At 44.6% G+C, this 22,588-nt stretch overlaps 1 protein-coding gene across 1 annotated transcript; it reads left to right on the plus strand.

Annotated features, from left to right (window-relative positions):
- Positions 1–19,803: 19,803 nt before the first annotated feature.
- On the plus strand, positions 19,804–20,475 carry LOC143276397 (uncharacterized; the record flags this gene model as incomplete). Its single annotated transcript, XM_076580884.1, has 1 exon — positions 19,804–20,475. A coding segment is annotated over exon 1 (672 nt), but the record flags the coding sequence as incomplete, so codon positions are not given.
- Positions 20,476–22,588: the final 2,113 nt, after the last annotated feature.

The raw sequence follows: 22,588 nt of genomic DNA on the forward strand, positions 1-22,588 counted from the left end.
ATGCCGTGCAGGATGGTACAATGCAATGCCGTGCAGGATGGTACAATGCAATGCCGTGCAGGATGGTACAATGCAGTGCCGTGCAATGCCGTGCAGGATGGTACAATGCAATGCCGTGCAGGATGGTACAATGCAATGCCGTGCAGGATGGTACAATGCAATGCCGTGCAGGATGGTACAATGCAATGCCGTGCAGGATGGTACAATGCAGTGCCGTGCAATGCCGTGCAGGATGGTACAATGCAATGCCGTGCAGGATGGTACAATGCAGTGCCGTGCAATGCCGTGCAGAGTAGTGCGTTCATGTATTGCTGACGACAGCCCAGCCGCCCGCCAGTGTTCTGTATCAATGTTTGTCATCCATGTCCAACTATGACCATCAGAACAGTAGAGGAGGCAGCAGCTGTCCTGCCTGTCTGAGGTAGAATTTATTTATAGTGGAGAGTGTCTTGCCCAGGTTACACATGCCTGTTTTCTCAGCCAAGACGGTTTTAGGACAGTCGGCGTTGGTATGGTCGCTTAATGCCAACTAGCCCCCAAGGCTGTGGCATTTAGAGCCAGTGCAATCTTGCTTCCTAGTTTGAGAGCCACGCTCCTTCCAAAATGACACAGGTGTAAATGAATTCCCATTGCTGTGGTGAAACCAGTGATCAAACAGCACCAACTTTGCTGTGGACGCTACTGTATGGATGTCAGTGTCTGATATAAGCTGAGTGTCGAGCCGATGTTATAGCATCGTTGGATATAATGCCGGAACCATATTCAGATCTAACTGTATCACCACCACGTCACAGCTACACTTGACGTAGACATACAACCAATCAACAATGACATCAGAAACTACACATAGACATACAACCAACACTGACATCAGAAACTACACATATACACACAACCAACAATGACATCAGAAACTACACATATACACACAACCAACAATGACATCAGCAACTACACATAGACACACAACCAACAATGACATCAGAAACTACACATAGACATACAACCAACAATGACATCAGAAACTACACATAGACACACAACCAACAATGACATCAGAAACTACACATAGACATACAACCAACAATGACATCAGAAACTACACATAGACATACAACCAACACTGACATCAGAAACTACACATAGACATACAACCAACAATGACATCAGAAACTACACATAGACATATAGAAACCAACAATGACATCAGAAATAACACATAGACATACAACCAAATGAGTGTTTGAAAATTGATGTGTGTGCTGGAATCGGAACAATTCTGTTTTAAGCACACTATTTGATCGGTATTTCATTATTTTATGATCACAATACAGTTGTACCAAACTGTCAAACTCTCTGTCTTTACGAATTTTCGGCTTCGGGAATCGTAAAAAAAAAAATTTAAAAAAAAATTAAATAAAAAAAAATTGCAAAACGTATTTTCGAGCTCCCTGTGTACGACAAGTACTCCAGACATGTTCAGTTCTTTCGGCAAAATTAGAATCAACTGATCGAATCACGTTCTTTACCAAATACTGTGCAGACTGAAAGGCCAGTGAGAACCGGGCTCTCTCGTCAAACGCCATTTAAAAAATAAAATGAAATAAAATAAAGGAGGGGGCGGGGGAGTACTGTTTGTCAACATTCGTGAAAACGCACGCTCATCGTTTCAAGACCCCGAAAAGGTTTTCAAGTACCCATGCTTAGTTTGAGCTGAATATAACTGACAACTTCCGGACCGAACATTTTTTTTAGATGACGTTCATGGACATTCTGCACAGTGATGGGACCATGGCACAAATTATTATCTGAATGAAATCTAGCGGCTTCCTTCGAACATATGAATATGTTCTCGCGAACTACAGGTGGATGCACATGCTGTTGATGAATGTGCGCTGTCAAACGACCACTCTGGTGAATGTAGACAGTCATAGTGTAAGGCATTCACACTGAGTGGAAAACACAACAGCCTTTCTATCAAGTTGTGTGTAAAACATAATTGCCTTTCTGTACTTTGAGTCACATTTTAAAAATCAAATGTCTCAAACGAGTGAGATCCGTTTAGAAAAAAACAAACAATAACGTTTCCTGTAGTATTTTCTCGAATGTAAAAAAAAAAAAAAGTTGCAAGCTGGACAAAAGAACTTCATGGTCAACTGTGTCAAAGGAGGCTGACAGATCAAAAAGAAAGTCGGAGAAATTCTATCATCATCAAGCCATTTGAGAAGATCGTTTGGAACTTTAAAGAGGGTGGTTTCTGTGATTTGACCTCCGCAGACAAAATGATGCGAGTCAAAGGCAATAGGGCTTTACACGGTCAGAGATATATTTCTGGCGCAAAATTTACTGGGTTTGTCACGTTCGGGTTTGACATATCTTAACTACACCAATACCAGAAGAACAATGACACAATAAAATGGATACTGAAGATGCTAACTAACAAATCTGGCGCCTGAGTTTTGAGTTTACAACGTTCTATAAAGCAAAGAAACTCTCCACTGCTTTCAAACTAAGAGGGTATCACTGCAACATTTGATCACTGCAGGAGACTCTTGATCTTCATGCAAAGCTGCCCAGTGTCACTTTTGTGTTGTACCTGTTTTAACCTCAAAGTAAGTTCAACATATTTGTTGTTGTTGCTGCTGCTGCTGCTGTTCTTGTGTTATCATATCTGTTGTTGCTGCTGCTGCTGCTGTTCTTGTGTTATCATATCTGTTGTTGTTGCTGCTGCTGCTGTTCTTGTGTCATCATATCTGTTGTTGTTGCTGCTGCTGCTGTTCTTGTGTTATCATATCTGTTGTTGTTGCTGCTGCTGCTGTTCTTGTGTCATCATATCTGTTGTTGTTGCTGCTGCTGCTGTTCTTGTGTTATCATATCTGTTGTTGTTGCTGCTGCTGCTGTTCTTGTGTTATCATATTTGTTGTTGCTGCTGCTGCTGTTCTTGTGTTATCATATTTGTTGTCGTTGTTGCTGTTCTTGTGTTATCATATTTGTTGCTGCTGCTGCTGCTGTTCTTGTGTTATCATATCTGTTGTTGTTGCTGCTGCTGCTGTTCTTGTGTCATCATATCTGTTGTTGTTGCTGCTGCTGCTGTTCTTGTGTTATCATATTTGTTGTTGTTGCTGCTGCTGCTGTTCTTGTGTTATCATATTTGTTGTCGTTGTTGCTGTTCTTGTGTTATCATATTTGTTGCTGCTGCTGCTGCTGTTCTTGTGTTATCATATTTGTTGTTGTTGTTGCTGTTCTTGTGTTATCATATTTGTTGTTGCTGCTGCTGCTGTTCTTGTGTTATCAAATTTGTTGTTGTTGTTGCTGTTCTTGTGTTATCAAATTTGTTGTTGTTGCTGCTGCTGCTGTTCTTGTGTTATCAAATTTGTTGTTGTTGTTGCTGTTCTTGTGTTATCAAATTTGTTGTTGTTGCTGCTGCTGGTGCTGTTCTTGTGTTATCATATCTGTTGTTGTTGTTGCTGTTCTTGTGTTATCATATCTGTTGTTGTTGTTGCTGCTGCTGTTCTTGTGTTATCATATTTGTTGCTGCTGCTGTTCTTGTGTTATCATATTTGTTGTTGCTGCTGCTGCTGTTCTTGTGTTATCATATTTGTTGCTGCTGCTGCTGCTGTTCTTGTGTTATCATATTTGTTGTTGTTGCTGCTGTTCTTGTGTTATCATATTTGTTGTTGTTGCTGCTGTTCTTGTGTTATCATATTTGTTGTTGTTGCTGCTGTTCTTGTGTTATCATATTTGTTGCTGTTGCTGCTGCTGCTGCTGTTCTTGTGTTATCATATTTGTTGTTGCTGCTGCTGCTGTTCTTGTGTTATCATATTTGTTGTTGCTGCTGCTGCTGTTCTTGTGTTATCATATTTGTTGCTGCTGCTGCTGCTGTTCTTGTGTTATCATATTTGTTGTTGTTGCTGCTGTTCTTGTGTTATCATATTTGTTGTTGTTGCTGCTGTTCTTGTGTTATCATATTTGTTGTTGTTGCTGCTGTTCTTGTGTTATCATATTTGTTGCTGTTGCTGCTGCTGCTGCTGTTCTTGTGTTATCATATTTGTTGTTGCTGCTGCTGCTGTTCTTGTGTTATCATATCTGTTGTTGCTGCTGCTGCTGCTGTTCTTGTGTTATCATATCTGTTGTTGCTGCTGCTGCTGCTGTTCTTGTGTTATCGTATCTGTTGCTGCTGCTGCTGTTGTTCTTGTGTTATTATATTTGTTGTTGTTTATGGGCGTTTTCCTTTGCGCCTTTATAATATATGTGTCGAATCTGAAAGGAAATGCAGATGGGTAGAAGCTGGAAACTGCACGCCCGTTGACGTATTTTGAAAGAGTGAGAGTTACTGTACCTGTTTATTGTTTGATAGTTAAAGCCCTTGTCTTCGTTTCAATTTCGAAAAATAAAATAAAAACTAGTAATTAAGATGGAATCAGTTCAGCGTTGGACTCCAGCCATTTTAAAATTTTAGATTCACGGGATTTTCTTCGCTTTTCTGCAAGAGTGTTGAGTGTATACATAAAGGGGTTAATGGCAGAGTTCAAAGGTAACACAAACACCGTCAAGGCCACGCTGACTTCTCCAGGGACGGGGATGTCAACCGATGCCAAAAGTCCGCACAGTCCAATGGGAAACCAGCACATAAAATCTGTTAAAGCAATAGCGATCAACCGCCGAGCGATGGTCAAGTCCTGTGCAGCTTTTGTAGAGTTTGTATTCAAAGCATTGCTCTGTATGGACCAGTAGATGAATGCCTGACCCATAGAGATCATTAAAAACAAAACAAAATTAAAAATCACAAATACGCCAAAAGAATAATCCTTTCCTCTGAACTCTTGCCTCGTCACTGGCAGTGGGATACAGATACCTGTCTGGCTGTAAAACTCCCAGTGTGACGTCATCGGAAGTAACGGCAACAAGGCCAGAAACCAGCCGAGTATCCAGATCAATAAACAAACCATCATTGCTGATCTTCTCTCAAGTCGCAACGTGCTGAATGGAAAGCAGAGGACAATGAAACGATCTAAAGTGATCAGGCAGATGATCAGAGCTGACACCTCACTGGACAACAGAGACAGAAAACCAGCCACTTTACAGGCCACACTGCTTTTCCATGTGTCATCATAGTGGAGATACCTGCCACGAAAAAGTTGATCAGCCACTCCTATCACAGCCATGTAAACACCCATCAGAAAATCAGCTATGTTTAGATTGGTGACACACACACTGAAGCCACTAGAAGAAGCCATCCTTCTTGCAAACAAACGTGCACAGAAACACAAGACATTACCAGACACTGCCAGACACGTGATCAGCCACAGAAATCCACGGTATGTCCACGATGGCAGTAAATCTTCACATGATGAAATTTCATCTGTAGGAGCATAGCAAGATGAGGCATCAAATTTATGTGGAAGAATTTCATTGCAGCATAGTTTGTAGTTTTTTGTTGAGATGAAGCGTATTCTTTTGAGGTCTTTAAAGACATTTGCTGGAAACTCTGTCACAGGACTGCTCTGAATGTGCAGTTCAGTTAGCTGTGGTGTATACCGAAAACCACTTGAACTGATTGTTTGAATGGAAGTAAAAGTCAAATTCAGTTTCTGTAGGCGAGAAAACTGAGCCAGAACTTTGGACTCAAACACTGTAAGAGTTGTGTGTGACAGGTCCAAGAATGTGAGGGCACATTGTTGTACAAGAGAGGAAACGTCAACATGCAGTGATGTGACTGGGTTTTTAGATAAAGATAACGACTGCATATTTTCTAAACTAACGAAAGAGGTCACGTTGATATTCCGTAGTTTATTGTCACTGAGGTCAAGGAACTTCAAATTGAACAAATTCAGTTGAGGTAAGAGCATCAGAGAACACCTGGCAAGCACAAGGTGAACAAGATAGGCGTTGTTGCTGACATCCGACAGCGCCATTCCCGAACCTGTGGCGTCCAGAGACCGGATCTGAGGGAACAGTTGTGCACGGAAAGGCCGAAGGCAGAGGAAAGTGTGACCCTGACAGACACACGCTTCAGGACAGGTAACGTTACAACTGAATTCATCGTCATGCATTGGGCAGTGAGGCCAGCCATCACACACGTGATCACTGTGTACACATACCCTAGATAACCTACATCGCAGAAACCCAGGACACGTCATCTCCTCACACCGCTCTTCGTCCTGATGCTCTATACAGTCATACATCCCATTGCACCGCGTGTAAACAGGCAGACAGTCATTGAACTGACCAGGACAACGATAGTGAGTGTCTGGACATGGCTCACTGTGATTCATCTGCACTGCAATGAACTGGAAAATCCCATTGAAATTAACCAGCGCAGGAAAGGGAACAGAAAGATGTTGCACATCTAACTGTCTAAAATCCTTACAGTTGTTTTCGTCTGATTCATCCTGGCAATTGGAAATCCGATCACACACGTTATCATAGGACAGACATTGACCGTTTGTACATGAAAACAGTGTGTTGGAACAAGCAGGGTGCTCACAGAAAGATTCATCACTGGAGTCCGAACAGTCAATGATGAAGTCACACAACTGTGTGTATGACACAGTGCTGAATTCACCGCTGCATGTGAACCTGGGAATCAAACTGACATGAGAATTTGTTGAACCAAACACTCTAGTGTGCGATTTCTTCAGAAACCTACAGGCAGATGTTCGTTGTGTATGACATATGTTATCTTGGTTAGAACCACACAACAGAAATGCGTGTGTCACATGACCATCATGACATACAACTGTCGTGGGCTGTCCCTTCGGCGGAGCAAACTGTGTGCTGGCCAGGATAATTCCCTGGCGGTCACTGGAGTTGTCTTCAGTCTGGTTTTTCGGGAATTCACACAGCGCTGGAGGGACGCTTGTCACTGACACCGCGCAAACTTCGTGCTTGTGAAAATCTTTGTCAACTGCATTGAACAGAAGACAGGTTTTCTCTGTGCCGTATCTTGTCCAGAACTGATACACGAAGTGAACGTAGTGATGATAGACCGTTCTGACGTCACCATACACGCTGTGTCTGTACATGTTGGGCAGTGACAGATCAGCCACGTACAAACCAATCCAAACATAATACTGCTCTCTGCAAAACCAGTCCAATATTTTTGCTATCATGGTCAACGTATCACCTCCATATTTGGGAACTGTTACCTTGCCTCCGATCGAACTGCAATGTGCATTGATCTTTTCGAAGCCGTTCGTCTCATCTCTGTCGTGTTCGGCTAAGTCAGAAACAAGTTTATAACAATGCTTGGCAATGTCAACCAACCCCTGACAGTCAGCACTGCTGAAGGGGCAATGTTCTGTTTCATCCCGTCCATCTTCACACTCTGTCTTCAGGTTACAATCCATGTGGTGCTGAAAGCTGGAATAGTACTCCACTGAACAGTTCCATAGACCATCAGGTAACCTTTCGGGTGACTGGTTTTCAGGGAAGAAAGAAAAGAGAAGATGAAAACACGGTATTTTCTTGCAGCAGCTTTTCCTGACACTGACATTTATTTCTGTAACGTTAGCGTGGTAGGTAACGCGACATTTATTCGTGTCTTCCGTACAAATTTCAGTTTCCGTGTCGTTGAAGTTATCGACGGAATGGTCGTATGGTTGGATTTGATAACAGATGGTTACGACATTGTATGCACAATGTGTGAGACTTCTTGAACTGATCATGATTCCATTTCTGACGGGAACTGACATTTTCATCTTCAACACACGGGGGTCTGTGTAGCTGGTACGTCTGGTCGTTGTGACACACCCTGACCTTGGTGACGTCATGTTCATTTGGAAAATAGGCCGACGTGCTTTGAATGTATGCGGTTCCATTTACAGAGGACTGTCAGATTACATATATGCATAAGAGAAACCAACCAACCTCATACACTCACGCACTCGGACGCACGCGGACACAGACATACAGACACAGACACAGACACAGACACACACACACACACACACACACACACACACACACACACACACACACACACACACACACACACAGGTCTGGCAGAGTTGAAACGATACAGCATACAGACAAGAAGCACGTGGATCATGGTCCTTCCTTTGGCAACATCAAGGTACAAGCGCCAAACAGCTGGTCGAAGTGTGCTTGGAAGTGTAGCAAAAAACGTGAAGACAGTCAGCAACAAACCCTGTGCTGGAGCCTGCATTGTGAGGATACAGAAGGACTCGTGTGCCCCAAGAGAGACGGGGGGTAAGGGGGGGGGGGGGGGAAAGGAAAGGGCTCTGTTGGAATCATTTCAGGGTATGTTATGTTGGAATCATTTCAGGGTATGTTATGTTGGTATCGTTTCAGGGTATGTTATGTTGGAATCATTTCAGGGTATGTTATGTTGGAATCGTTTCAGGGTATGTTATGTTGGTATCATTTCAGTGTATGTTATGTTGGAATCATTTCAGTGTATGTTATGTTGGTATCATTTCAGGGTATGTTATGTTGGTATCATTTCAGTGTCTGTTATGTTGGAATCATTTCAGGGTATGTTATGTTGGAATCATTTCAGGGTATGTTATGTTGGAATCATTTCAGGGTATGTTATGTTGGAATCGTTTCAGGGTATGTTATGTTGGTATCATTTCAGGGTATGTTATGTTGGAATCATTTCAGGGTATGTTATGTTGGTATCATTTCAGGGTATGTTATGTTGGAATCGTTTCAGGGTATGTTATGTTGGAATCATTTCAGGGTATGTTATGTTGGTATCATTTCAGGGTATGTTATGTTGGTATCATTTCAGGGTATGTTATGTTGGAATCATTTCAAGGTATGTTATGTTGGAATCGTTTCAGGGTATGTTATGTTGGTATCATTTCAGGGTATGTTATGTTGGAATCATTTCAGGGTATGTTATGTTGGTATCATTTCAGGGTATGTTATGTTGGTATCATTTCAGGGTATGTTATGTTGGAATCGTTTCAGGGTATGTTATGTTGGTATCATTTCAGGGTATGTTATGTTGGAATCGTTTCAGGGTATGTTATGTTGGTATCATTTCAGGGTATGTTATGTTGGAACCATTTCAGGGTATGTTATGTTAGAATCATTTCAGGGTATGTTATGTTGGAATCGTTTCAGGGTATGTTATGTTGGAACCATTTCAGGGTATGTTTTGTTGGAATCATTTCAGGGTATGTTATGTTGGTATCATTTCAGGGTATGTTATGTTGGAACCATTTCAGGGTATGTTTTGTTGGAATCATTTCAGGGTATGTTTTTTAAGTGATATGTGGCAGGACAGAAAGAAGTGTGTTGGATACCTGTCCAGGTATGTTTCATGTGATATGTGGCAGGACAGAAAGAACTATGTTGGATACCTGTCCAGGTATGTTTCATGTGATATGTGTGCCTGCAAGAATGACTGGGCTGCAGTCCTTACTGACAGATTTATGTGACGCCTGGTTCCTTGGTGTATATTTTGACAATGGTGAATGTCATTCTTTTATTTTGCTGTGATGTGGGACTGTGTGATGGGAGACTGAAATTGCCTGTGTTGTTTTTTGTATGCTTTCATATAACGTATTCATATTTTATTAATATATATATATGTGTATGTATATTGTAAAGCGCGGTGAGCCCCATCTGGGATGGGGGTAGCGCGCTACATAAGCCTGCATTTTATTGGTAGTAGTAGTAGTTAGTAGTAGTGGTAGCAGTAGCATTCCGTCAAGGTGTGTGTTGAGGTGGTGTGGCAGCAAGCCCCCTGTGTTGATGGCAAGTGGTAACAGGTGACAGGGACACATTGTCTCCTGCTCTCGACGGGCGCAATAGCCGAGTGGTTAAAGTGTTGGACTGTCAATCTGAGGGTCCCGGGTTCGAATCACGGTGACGGTGCCTGGTGGGTAAAGGGTGGAGATTTTTACTATCTCCCAGGGCAACATATGTGCAGACCTGCTTAGTGCCTGAACCCCCTTCGTGTGTATATGCACGCAGAAGATCAAATACGCACATTAAAGATCCTGTAATCCATGTCAGCGTTCGGTGGGTTATGGAAACAAGAACATACCCAGCATGCACACCCCCGAAAACGGAGTATGGCTGCTTACATGGCGGGGTTAAAAACGGTCATACACGTAAAAGCCCACTCGTGTGCATACGAGTGAACGCAGAAGAAGAAGAAGAAGAAGAAGAAGTCTCCTGCTCTCAAACTGACACCTGACAATTGTAGGGGGCTGGATCAGGACGCCATCCAGCGAAGATCTACATCAACGCCGATTTGTTTCACTGTCTGTATGACATATGCCTCTCCAGTGCAAGTGTGCGTGCTTCCATGCACGCGCTCGAAAATCGCTCGACCATGTTCACAAAAAGGGACGGATAAGTAACCTGCATTGTGACTGTCATTTTATTAAAAGTGTACAGCATAAGTGCGGTGCAGACTCAATTTAAGTGCACCAATGCAAATTGTTTGGATTTAGACGGATCAATATTTGGGGATTTTTTTTTTCTTTTCAAAAAATGACGGTGAACGCTGTACTTGGCCCTTTAACCATGGCCCTTTAACCATGATATCAAGCCTATCCACTGGCCTGCACTGAGATCAAATGAAGAACAATTTACGCTGATACAGTGTGCAGTGTTTGGTTTCCCCTCGCAGAAAATCTAATTCTCTTGACAGACAACACACTGCTTTCTGGTGCTGAATTATATGAAACTCATCTCTTGTCTCAAAGCATGTATGAACTGAAAGTGCCATCTATAGAGCATTCCTTGCATTTCTGGTTCCAACTCTAAACATGGCCTGTCAGTCATTAAAATGAAAGAGAAGAGAGAAAAGAATGCTGACATTTCTTAATTCAGTGTCAGTATCAGTATCAGTAGCTCAAGGAGGCGTCACTGCGTTCGGTCAAATCCATATACGCTACACCACATCTGCCAAGCAGATGCCTGACCAGCAGCATAACCCAACGCGCTTAGTCAGGCCTTGAGAAATAAAATTGATTAATTAAAAAATAAAATAAAATAAATAATAAATAATAATTTTTTTTTTTAATAATAATTTTTATCAAATTATTTCTTAATTAAACAATGACTGTCTGCTCCTCGTGCCTTGATTTAAGCGCTGGACTCTTTGTGCCAAGGGTGCGTGCTGAATCGTTCAGTTCTGCAACGTGTTGGTTATGCAGGAGTTAAAGTCGGAAAAGACATGTCGGAGACTGACGTGACCTTACAGCTGGGCCAGCTACAAAGTAAAAGCTGTATGTTCAGTGGTTTCCCCACTACAATGGGGATTATATACACCAGGTTACTTTTTTGTGAAGGACTAACACTCTCAAACAAGGAGGCAAAAATGCACAGGCTCTTAGTGCTGCAGCCTTGAGGGCTAGCTGGCCATTGGGAACCATCCCAACGCCGACTGTCCTAAACCCCTCCTGGCCGAGAGAGTGGGGATGTCACTAGCAAGACACTCTTCACTATGATCAAATTCTAGCCCAGGTAGTCGGGACAGCAACTGCCCGCTCTGCTGTTCGGATGGTCATAGTCCGGAATGACTATCATACATATAGGATGTTAACTGAACAGCTCCTTGGGCCGGATTTCTCTAAGACAGGAAATCCAAACGACCAGCTTTGATCAGTCGGCAGGTTCTGGATCGCCTGTGTTTCGTCTTCAGAAAATTGTGGCCTGGGTGAAAAGACTCGAGGAGCATTTGGGCAGAATGATCCCTCATTCTAATACATATGTCTGTATGTGCGTGTGACTGAAGCCTGCCTGAGTGACACAGGAAACGAATGATGAGCGTCTGAAGACAGCTGTCAGTCGGCTCTGCCTAGATGGCCAGCCTGTTGTGCAACTGACTGCTTCTGGATCGAATATCATCTTCTGTTGGGACGTGACTCTGGTTCAGGAGCAGAAAAACACGCTGAGGCAGAGGGAACAGCGCCACTCCACGCTATACTTGCTGAGGGCAAGGTGCGCACGTGTGCAGTGAGTCTGAGCAGACTTCAGGTGACAGACGCGGCACTAGCCACAGCACGACACGTGTTTTGCTGTCCCACCTCCTGCCCCAGCCCGTCACACTGCTGTCTGGACCCCGTGTCGGCCCTTCACCAAGTGGGCTGTTCGCCCAGCGGAAACGCGTCCGCCTATAAAGCGAGTGAATCGGAGCGCACAAGTTCAAATCCCCTATTCGCCAGTATTTTGTCCCCGTCCACCCGACCTTGAGAATGGACGTTATTCATTCGGATGAAACGATAAACCGAGGTCCCTTGTGTAGTGTGCACTTAGCGCGCGTAAAAGAACCCGCGGCAACAAAGGGATTGTCTATGGCAAAATTATGTACAAAATTCCATTTTGGTTGGAAAACAAATATACTTGCAGGCAGAGAAAAGGGTAGCGCTCTAAGTGTAGCGACACGCTCTCTTTCGGGAGAGCAGTCCAAATCTCACATGGAGCATTCATATGTGACAAAAGAGATATGAGTACAATACAGAACAATACAATACAATACAATACCATGCAATGGAATGCAATACAGAACAATATAATACAATACAATCGGCCAGTGCAGTTGTTTGGAGCTGAGAGGAATGAACAGGAACTTGTCAATGTCCAGGCCTCACTGCAAAACACACTGGTCACAAGGAAGACTCCACCCTAGTTTTATCGCAGGGATCCGCGGTGGCACAGTGGGTCGTCACTGATTAACGACAATTACTCTAATTCGGGGTGTTTTCATACCCGAGACTTTGACGAAAACTAGGACTGTGTGCCGAACAGCATGTCTGGTTAACGGCGGATCGATCTGTGGAACGCTTTTACCGGAGTTAGCGAACAGATCTTGCCCTCTATGGACATGACCCAGCCGCTTGACAAGCGATGAAAATACGTTTCCCTGTGGACTGCTGTACCCACGGGCAGACTGACTACCTGCCGCTTCCTTGCAGAACAGACAACTGACCAACTCTGACGTATTAGAATTGTTCAGAGGCACGAAGAGCAGAGAAAGAGCGAGGGCGACAGAAAGTGGAAAGTACACTGTGAGAGAAAGGAGAACACGAAGAGGAGACACAGAGGTGATGTAACGTTATACTGTACCAAACAGCTGTACTTTCCTGCACTCACTCACCGATCAGTCAATCAATCAATTCGGCACACTGTAACGTTATACTGTACCAAACAGCTGTACTTTCCTGCACTCACTCACCGATCAGTCAATCAATCAATTCGGCACACTGTAACGTTATACTGTACCAAACAGCTGTACTTTCCTGCACTCACTCACCGATCAGTCAGTCAATCAATTCGGCACACTGTAACGTTATACTGTACCAAACAGCTGTACTTTCCTGCACTCACTCACCCGATCAGTCAATCAATCAATTCGGCACACGTACAGAGATGGGGGGTAAGTAATTGTGTCACGTTGATCAAAGGGGGAATGTGCATATCTGCAGGTAAGGTACAAAGATTTGCGCTGTCATCACCTTAGTTTTGGGCTCTACAAGGCTCAATCGGACATAAAGATAAACAACGATTACTTCAATGAAGTGAACATACTAAAGAACCGTTGGTGTGAGGAATAACACAGTAAGAATGACGTATGATTTCACGCACAATGGCCTCCTGCAAAACGCAACAAATACATGACGTCATAGCGGACGTCTCCACAAGGTTTGATAAAATAAATAAAACGAATACAGTCATGGTAAAGTCAACAAACACTCTTGTTACTAAGAGGTTGGTTGTTGTGTTTTTTCATTACTTGACTGGCATTGCACCCACCTTCAGCATGCACTTTCATCATTTCACAGTCACTTGAATCGAAATCACTGTGTTCCAAAACGTACGTGGTTCTCGTTCAGATATGTAACTCATAAGTAGGCTTTCGCATTCTTGAATCCGACACTTTTCTGGCAAAGGCAAAGACGACCTATTTCAACACACACACACACACACACACACACACAAGAACCCAGTGAAGAAGAAGTATTGGGGGGTGGGCTGAGGGGAGCAGGCCATGCGCAAATTTATTATATCTGGCTGTTCTGAATCACTGAAGAACAGTGTAACTGCAAAAGAAAAGTTATTTTTAAAATGTGCTGTTTGATTTATTGCAAAACTTTGAAACAGAGAGCTAGGGGGCTCCTTTGATTGAATTATGTTATTTTCAAACAAGGAATACAATTGGCAGACTTCAAGGAAAATGATTTATGGCACACACGTCTACGAAAGACGGATGACATTGTAAATCACACACACACACACACACACAACCTTCTGTTGGGACGTGACCCTGGTTCAGGAGCAGAAAAACACGCTGAGGCAGAGGGAACAGCGCCACTCCACGCTATACTTGCTGAGGGCAAGGTGCGCACGTGTGCAGTGAGTCTGAGCAGACTTCAGGTGACAGACGCGGCACTAGCCACAGCACGACACGTGTTTTGCTGTCCCACCTCCTGCCCCAGCCCGTCACACTGCCGTCTGGACCCCGCGTGGGCCCTTCACCAGGTGGGCTGTTCGCCCAGCGGAAACGCGTCCGCCTATAAAGCGAGTGAATCGGAGCGCACAAGTTCAAATCCCCTGTTCGCCAGTATTTTGTCCCCCTCCACCCGACCTTGAGAATGGACGTTAGTCATTCGGATGAAACGATAAACCGAGGTCCCTTGTGTAGTGTGCACTTAGCGCACGTAAAAGAACCCGCGGCAACAAAGGGATTGTCTATGGCAAAATTATGTACAAAATTCCATTTTGGTTGGAAAACAAATATACTTGCAGGCAGAGAAAAGGGTAGCGCTCTAAGTGTAGCGACACGCTCTCTTTCGGGAGAGCAGTCCAAATTTCACATGGAGCATTCATATGTGACAAAAGAGATATGAGTACAATACAGAACAATACAATACAATACAATACCATGCAATGGAATGCAATACAGAACAATATAATACAATACAATCGGCCAGTGCAGTTGTTTGGAGCTGAGAGGAATGAACAGGAACTTGTCAATGTCCAGGCCTCACTGCAAAAGACACTGGTCACAAGGAAGACTCCACGCTAGTTTTATCGCAGGGATCCGCGGTGGCACAGTGGGTCGTCACTGATTAACGACAATTACTCTAATTCGGGGTGTTTTCATACCCGAGACTTTGACGAAAACGTAGACTGTGTGCCGAACAGCCTGTCTGGTTAACGGCGGACCGACCTGTGGAACGCTTGTACCGGAGTTAGCGAACAGATCTTGCCCTCTATGGACATGACCCAGCCGCTTGACAAGCGATGAAAATACGTTTCCCTGTGGACTGCTGTACCCACGGGCAGACTGACTACCTGCCGTTTCCTTGCAGAACAGACAACTGACCAACTCTGACGTATTAGAATTGTTCAGAGGCACGAAGAGCAGAGAAAGAGCGAGGGCGACAGAAAGTGGAAAGTACACTGTGAGAGAAAGGAGAACACGAAGAGGAGACACAGAGGTGATGTAACGTTATACTGTACCAAACAGCTGTACTTTCCTGCACTCACTCACCGATCAGTCAATCAATCAATTCGGCACACTGTAACGTTATACTGTACCAAACAGCTGTACTTTCCTACACTCACTCACCGATCAGTCAATCAATCAATTCGGCACACTGTAACGTTATACTGTACCAAACAGCTGTACTTTCCTGCACTCACTCACCGATCAGTCAGTCAATCAATTCGGCACACTGTAACGTTATACTGTACCAAACAGCTGTACTTTCCTGCACTCACTCACCGATCAGTCAATCAATCAATTCGGCACACTGTAACGTTATACTGTACCAAACAGCTGTACTTTCCTGCACTCACTCACCGATCAGTCAGTCAATCAATTCGGCACACTGTAACGTTATACTGTACCAAACAGCTGTACTTTCCTGCACTCACTCACCGATCAGTCAATCAATCAATTCGGCACACTGTAACGTTATACTGTACCAAACAGCTGTACTTTCCTGCACTCACTCACCGATCAGTCAATCAATCAATTCGGCACACGTACAGAGATGGGGGGTAAGTAATTGTGTCACGTTGATCAAAGGGGGAATGTGCATATCTGCAGGTAAGGTACAAAGATGTGCGCTGTCATCACCTTAGTTTTGGGCTCTACAAGGCTCAGTCGGAACTAAAGATAAACAACGATTACTTCAATGAAGTGAACATACTAAAGAACCGTTGGTGTGAGGAATAACACAGTAAGAATGACGTATGATTTCACGCACAATGGCCTCCTGCAAAACGCAACAAATACATGACGTCATAGCGGACGTCTCCACAAGGTTTGATAAAATAAATAAAACGAATACAGTCATGGTAAAGTCAACAAACACTCTTGTTACTAAGAGGTTGGTTGTTGTGTTTTTTCATTACTTGACTGGCATTGCACCCACCTTCAGCATGCACTTTCATCATTTCACAGTCACTTGAATCGAAATCACTGTGTTCCAAAACGTACGTGGTTCTCGTTCAGATATGTAACTCATAAGTAGGCTTTCGCATTCTTGAATCCGACACTTTTCTGGCAAAGGCAAAGACGACCTATTTCAACACACACACACACACACACACACACAAGAACCCAGTGAAGAAGAAGTATTGGGTGTGGGCTGAGGGGAGCAGGCCATGCGCAAATTTATTATATCTGGCTGTTCTGAATCACTGAAGAACAGTGTAACTGCAAAAGAAAAGTTATTTTTAAAATGTGCTGTTTGATTTATTGCAAAACTTTGAAACAGAGAGCTAGGGGGCTCCTTTGATTGAATTATGTTATTTTCAAACAAGGAATACAATTGGCAGACTTCAAGGAAAATGATTTATGGCACACACGTCTACGAAAGACGGATGACATTGTAAATCACACACACACACACACACACGCACGCACGCACGCACACACACACACATATAAATAAATATATATATATATATATATATATGTGTGTGTGTGTGTGTGTGTGTGTGTGTGTGTGTGTGTGTGTGTGTGTCTTTGTTTTCATCTCTCATTTTTCTCTAAGATTTGTGCTATGAAAAGACAAAAAACCCACTGGATGACAAAGGAAATGTCTTTGATTAAGATAAGTGGGATCTTACACACTTTACACACTTTACACACTTTACACATTGCAGGAAAGCGTAGTGGTGCTCCCCATGCTTTCTTGCAACTGGGATAAAATGTAGCAGGGTGAACAGCCACACGTAATCATGATCCCACTCTATTTCTTAAAACTAGTAGTGTGGGTTGTGAAAAGGCATGGGCTAACAGAGGGGGTATGAGTGGTGGAGTGATGGCCTAGAGGTAACGCGTCTGCCTAGGAAGCGAGAGAATCTGAGCACGCTGGTTCGAATCACGGCTCAGCCGCCGATATTTTCTCCCCCTCCACTAGACCTTGAGTGATGGTCTGGACGCTAGTCATTCGGATGAGACTATAAACCGAGGTCCCGTGTGCAGCATGCACTTAGCGCACGTAAAAGAACCCACGGCAACAAAGGGGTTGTTCCTGGCAAATAATTCTGTAGAAAAACCCACTTCGATAGGAAAAAACAAATAAAACTGCACGCAGGAAAAAAAATATTTTAAAAAATGGGTGGCGCTGTAGTGTAGCGACGCGCTCTCCCTGGGGAGAGCAGCCCGAATTTCACACAGAGAAATCTGTTGTGATAAAAAGAAATACAAATACAAAAACACACACACAACATTGAAAGAGAGATAGATTTGAGAGATGTTTAACACACACACACACACACACACACACACACACACACACACACACACACAACTGTGCATGTTCCCTTTTTAAATTCGCTGTGGAATTTATTACACGCACAAAAGAACCTTTCTCATGAGTGGTCTGAACAGACAAAATCAAATTCACCAAGACAGGTCCTGCCACCGTGTTCTTTCTGTTACAAAGGGCACATCATCCGTGATCTTGTGTCAGTCTGTAAGATGCTGAGGGGATGGGGCAGAGGGGGTAGGGGGGTGGATGTGGAGTGATAACGGGGATTGATTCCCACACTCATCAGTATTTTGTCTCTCTCCACTGGACCTGCAGTGCTGGTGGTCTGAACGCTTAGCGAACTTTAAAGAACCCACGGCAACAAATGGGTTGTCCCAGGCAAAATTTTGAAGAAAAATCCACTGCAATATACATATGTGTTTGTCAGCGTGTGATTTGAAAGCCCGACAGACGTACACGGGCAGCCTGTTGTGCAATTGATTCTGTTTGTGAAGCACTTTGAGTCTGGTCTCCAATCCACGGTAGGCGCTGAGTAAGTATCAAGAAGGTATGATGAAAGATCAAAATGCACAACAATAATGAAGGCTCAATGATATATTTTTATACGTGAAGAACAGATGTATGTGAATGTGTAAGTATGCGAGTATGTAAATAATATATACATGTGTGTATTCATGCGCACTTATGTGTATTCATGCGCACTTATGTGTATGCAGTCTAGGTCAGGTCAGGTCATTAGATCTGCTACTGGTAACCTGTAATCCAGTACAACCTGTTCAGGGTGGGGTTGCCGGCGACTAAACCGGCACTCCCACTGCTCCCTTCCGGGACTGGTGAGGCGGGTGGCTAGACACCCTGATGGAGATCCATAAAAGGGCGTTGGCTCAGGAGAGCCACCGACGGCCATCTAGCTCCACTGTGCTATGTGCATGCCACACGCAGTTGGCCCCCGGGGTGTGTCTACCCATGCATGCGAAGTCTGGATCCGGCGGTAACACGTCATTTCAGCGCCAACATTTCAGCGCGAACATTTCAGCACCGTACATTTCAGCGCCATACATTTCAGCGCCGTACAGTTCAGCGCCGCACAATTCAGCGCCGTACATTTCAGCGCCAAACGGTATGAGAGAGAGAGAGAGAGAGAGAGAGAGAGAGAGAGAGAGAGAGAGAGAGAGAGAGAGAGAGAGTTGTGAGTACATTTCAGCGCCAAACGGTATGAGAGAGAGAGAGAGAGAGAGAGAGTTGTGAGTTACAAATCGTACATTTCAGCGGATGCACATTCCTAAGACATCAAGTAAACCATTTCAGCTCCGTACATTGCTCGGAAAGGATGGCCGAAATCTAACCAAGTATACGGAAGAAGGACAAGATTTCCTTTGACGGTTACTCGTATCGCTTTGACAAGCTGAGTAGCAAAGATCCAGCATTGTCATTTTGGCGATGCGATGTTGGTTGTTGCAAAGCAAGGATCCACATGAAGGCAGGCGATGTCGTTCTGCGGAGAGGAGAGCACCTGTCACACGCTCCCAACCGTCCTAAGATTGAAGCGGCCAAGGCAGTGCATCGTATGAAAATTCAAGCCCAAGAAACCCGGGATGCCACGCGACAAATTCTGGCTGACATCCACGAAGGACTGTCCCAAGCTACCGTCACAAGTCTCCCAAGCAAGCAGTCGTTGACGAGGGCGATCCAACGGGAGAGACAACGGAACAATCTGCCTGCCCTACCAGCCAGCCTTGCAGAACTGGGTGAAATCCCAGCAGACATGAAGGTGAAGTGTGTGTGTGTGTGTGTGTGTGTGTGTGTGTATGTGCGTGTGTGTTTGTGTGTGTATCTCTTTGTGTGTGTGTGTGTGTGTGTGTGTGTATGTGCATGTGCGTGTGTGTTTGTGTGTGTGTCTCTTTGTGTGTGTCTCTTTGTGTGTGTGTGTGTGTGTGTGTGTGTGTGTGTGTGTGTATGTGTGTGTGTGTTTGTGTGTGTGTCTCTTTGTGTGATTCTCTGTGTGTGTGTGTGTGTGTGTGTGTATGTGCGTGTGTGTTTGTGTGTGTGTCTCTTTGTGTGTGTGTGTGTGTGTGTGTGTGTGTGTATGTGCGTGTGTGTTTGTGTGTGTGTCTCTTTGTGTGTGTGTGTGTGTGTGTGTGTGTGTGTGTGTGTGTATGTGCGTGTGTGTTTGTGTGTGTGTCTCTTTGTGTGTGTCTCTTTGTGTGTGTGTGTGTGTGTGTGTGTGAGTGTGTGCTCTCTCTCTCTCTCTCTCTCTCTCTCTCTCCCTCTCTCTCTCTCTCCTTCTCTTCTTTTTGTGTCACAGGTGCTCCCTGACGGCACCCCTTTCCTGGCGTATGACTCGGGTCCAGGGGCGGACAGAATTCTCGTTTTCGCTACACCCGAAGGTCTTCAGTTGCTGTACGAGCAGAGAGACTGGTTCGCTGACGGCACATTCAAGACAGCTCCCGGGTTGTTTATTCAAATCTACTCGCTTCATGTACTTTACATGGAAACAACCATTCCGGTTGTATCTGCCCTGCTCCCAAGCAAGTCACGTGCCACGTACGATAGACTTCTTCAAGCTTTGAAGACGCTCAAACCAGGAATTGCGCCAAGCACGTTGATGACAGACTACGAAAAAGCTGCGGTCTCAGCATTCGGTGCAGCTTTCCCTGGATTGAAGGTAACGGGTTGTCACTTCCATCTGGCGCAGAGCATCTGGCGTCACATTCAAGACAATGGACTCTCAATTGACTACAAAAACGATGAGAATGCTCCCGGGTTTGGCATATCTGCCTATTGATGACGTCGAGCCAGCCTTCGAAAGTGTCTTTGACCCTACATCGCCATTTTATGACGCCCGGGGCCAACCAGTAATTGACTACTTTGAAGACACGTACATCGGCCGACCTCGTCGCCGAGGCCCCCGTCAATCACCACTTTTCGAAATGGAAATGTGGAATGTGCATGACCGAGTCCTTTCGGATGCAGCGAAATCCAACAACAGTGTGGAAGGATTTCACAATGCATTCCAAAACCACGTAGGGGCGTACTCCCCAGATTTGTGGAAGCTCATTGCAGTCCTCAAAAAAGAGCAAGCCATGATTCAAGCTGACGTCATGCGTCTTATGGGAGGTCAGGCACCTGCCCCGAAGCGCCGAAAGTACAAAGACCTACAAAAACGTGTCAAAACCATCATCTTGCAGTACAACGCAGGGGATCGTTCTCTCATGGACATGATGGAGGGCATTGCTTTTGCATTCATGTTTTAGGAGAGGCACCAAACGATGCATATTCAGTGATATTCAGTGATTTTAATTTTTCATGTGATTTTATCTTTAAAGTTCAATTAAAAAATGTGATTTTAATTTTTCATGTGATTTTATCTTTAAAGTTCAATTAAAAAATGTGATTTTAATTTTTCATGTGATTTTATCTTTAAAGTTCAATTAAAAAAGAACTCAAAGTTCAATTAACAGAAAGAACTCAAGAAAGACGAAGTGAGTGTTGGTTATATTCCTGTGTGTGTGTGTGTATGTGTGCGTGTGTGTGTGTGTTTATGTATTTAGCTAGTTCCCCCCCCTCTCTGGCGCTGAAATGTTGGCGCTGAAATGTCATGGAACCGGATCCGGCAGAATCTGCGGAAGAAACCTATCGGTTCAACGGAGAGGAAGGCGGTTACAGCAACGCACTGTGGAGTGCAGAGAGCAAGATGAGACACCGAAAGGATATCTTGGTCATCCACTGCATCCGTGCTCATCCTCCAGTCGTCTCGACTTAGTCTTGCCACTGGAAATTGGTGGACCCGGACGAGAGAGTGAGGTCGACGTTGCGCAACTCCTCTTCACTTTAAACAAACTCATCGCGCAAGTCATCAGTCATCCGAAATGTCCTTTCATCCTTCATCATTTCATCACCCCCAAGTCCTGTGGCGACAGGCGAGCGACGAAACGACAGGTGTGGGTACACTGGCAGTCGCAGCCGCAGACCTGCACGCAGGCGGCTCAGGCCATAGGGTCGTTCTTCGTCGACAGGAGCAGCGATGGAGCTCGGCAGCCGTCCGAGCGTCTGAGCAGCCCTCTTTAGGAATGCACTGCTCACCTCCTTGGCATGAGGAAGGGGCTAGAAAAGGTGCCCTAAAAATTGCCTGCTCCATATCACCCTGGCCAGCATACCGCGGCTGGCGGGGACCCTACATCAGCGGTCGAAACAAAAAGAAAGAAAAGAAAAAAACAAGGATCGTTCCTCTCACCATTGGTGCTTGGAACATAAGGACTCTCCTGGACAGAGATAACGCGGACAGACCCCAAAGGAGAACAGCACTAGTTGCATCCGAACTCGCCAGATACAACATTGACATCGCAGCCTTGAGTGAGACTCGGCTTGCAGGCGAAGGCGAGCTCTGTGAACGGGGATCTGGTTACACCTTCTTCTGGAGTGGACGAGGAAGCGAAGAGCGACGTGAGGCTGGCGTTGGTTTTGCAGTAAAAACAGTACTTGTCAGCAAGCTAGCTGGAATCCCAAAGGGAGTCAACGATAGGCTTATGACCATGAAACTCCCACTGGCATCTGGCCAGAAGCACCTCACTATTGTCAGTGCCTATGCCCCAACCATGACCAACCCAGATGAAGTGAAGGCGAAGTTCTACGAGGAGCTTCATTCTGTCATTGCTGCTATCCCTAAAGCAGACAAGCTCATCATTCTTGGGGACTTCAATGCTAGAGTTGGCTCTGACTACATCTCTTGGGATGGAGTGATTGGAAAGCATGGTGTGGGTCACTGCAACCCAAATGGATTGCTTTTGCTTCAGACTTGTGCAGAGCACGAACTGCTGATAACCAACACAGTTTTCTGCCTCCCTACCCGTAACAGGACGTCATGGATGCAC

The sequence above is a fragment of the Babylonia areolata genome, chromosome 32 (genome assembly GCF_041734735.1).
Source record: "Babylonia areolata isolate BAREFJ2019XMU chromosome 32, ASM4173473v1, whole genome shotgun sequence".
NCBI classification, from domain to species: Eukaryota; Metazoa; Mollusca; class Gastropoda; order Neogastropoda; family Buccinidae; genus Babylonia; species Babylonia areolata.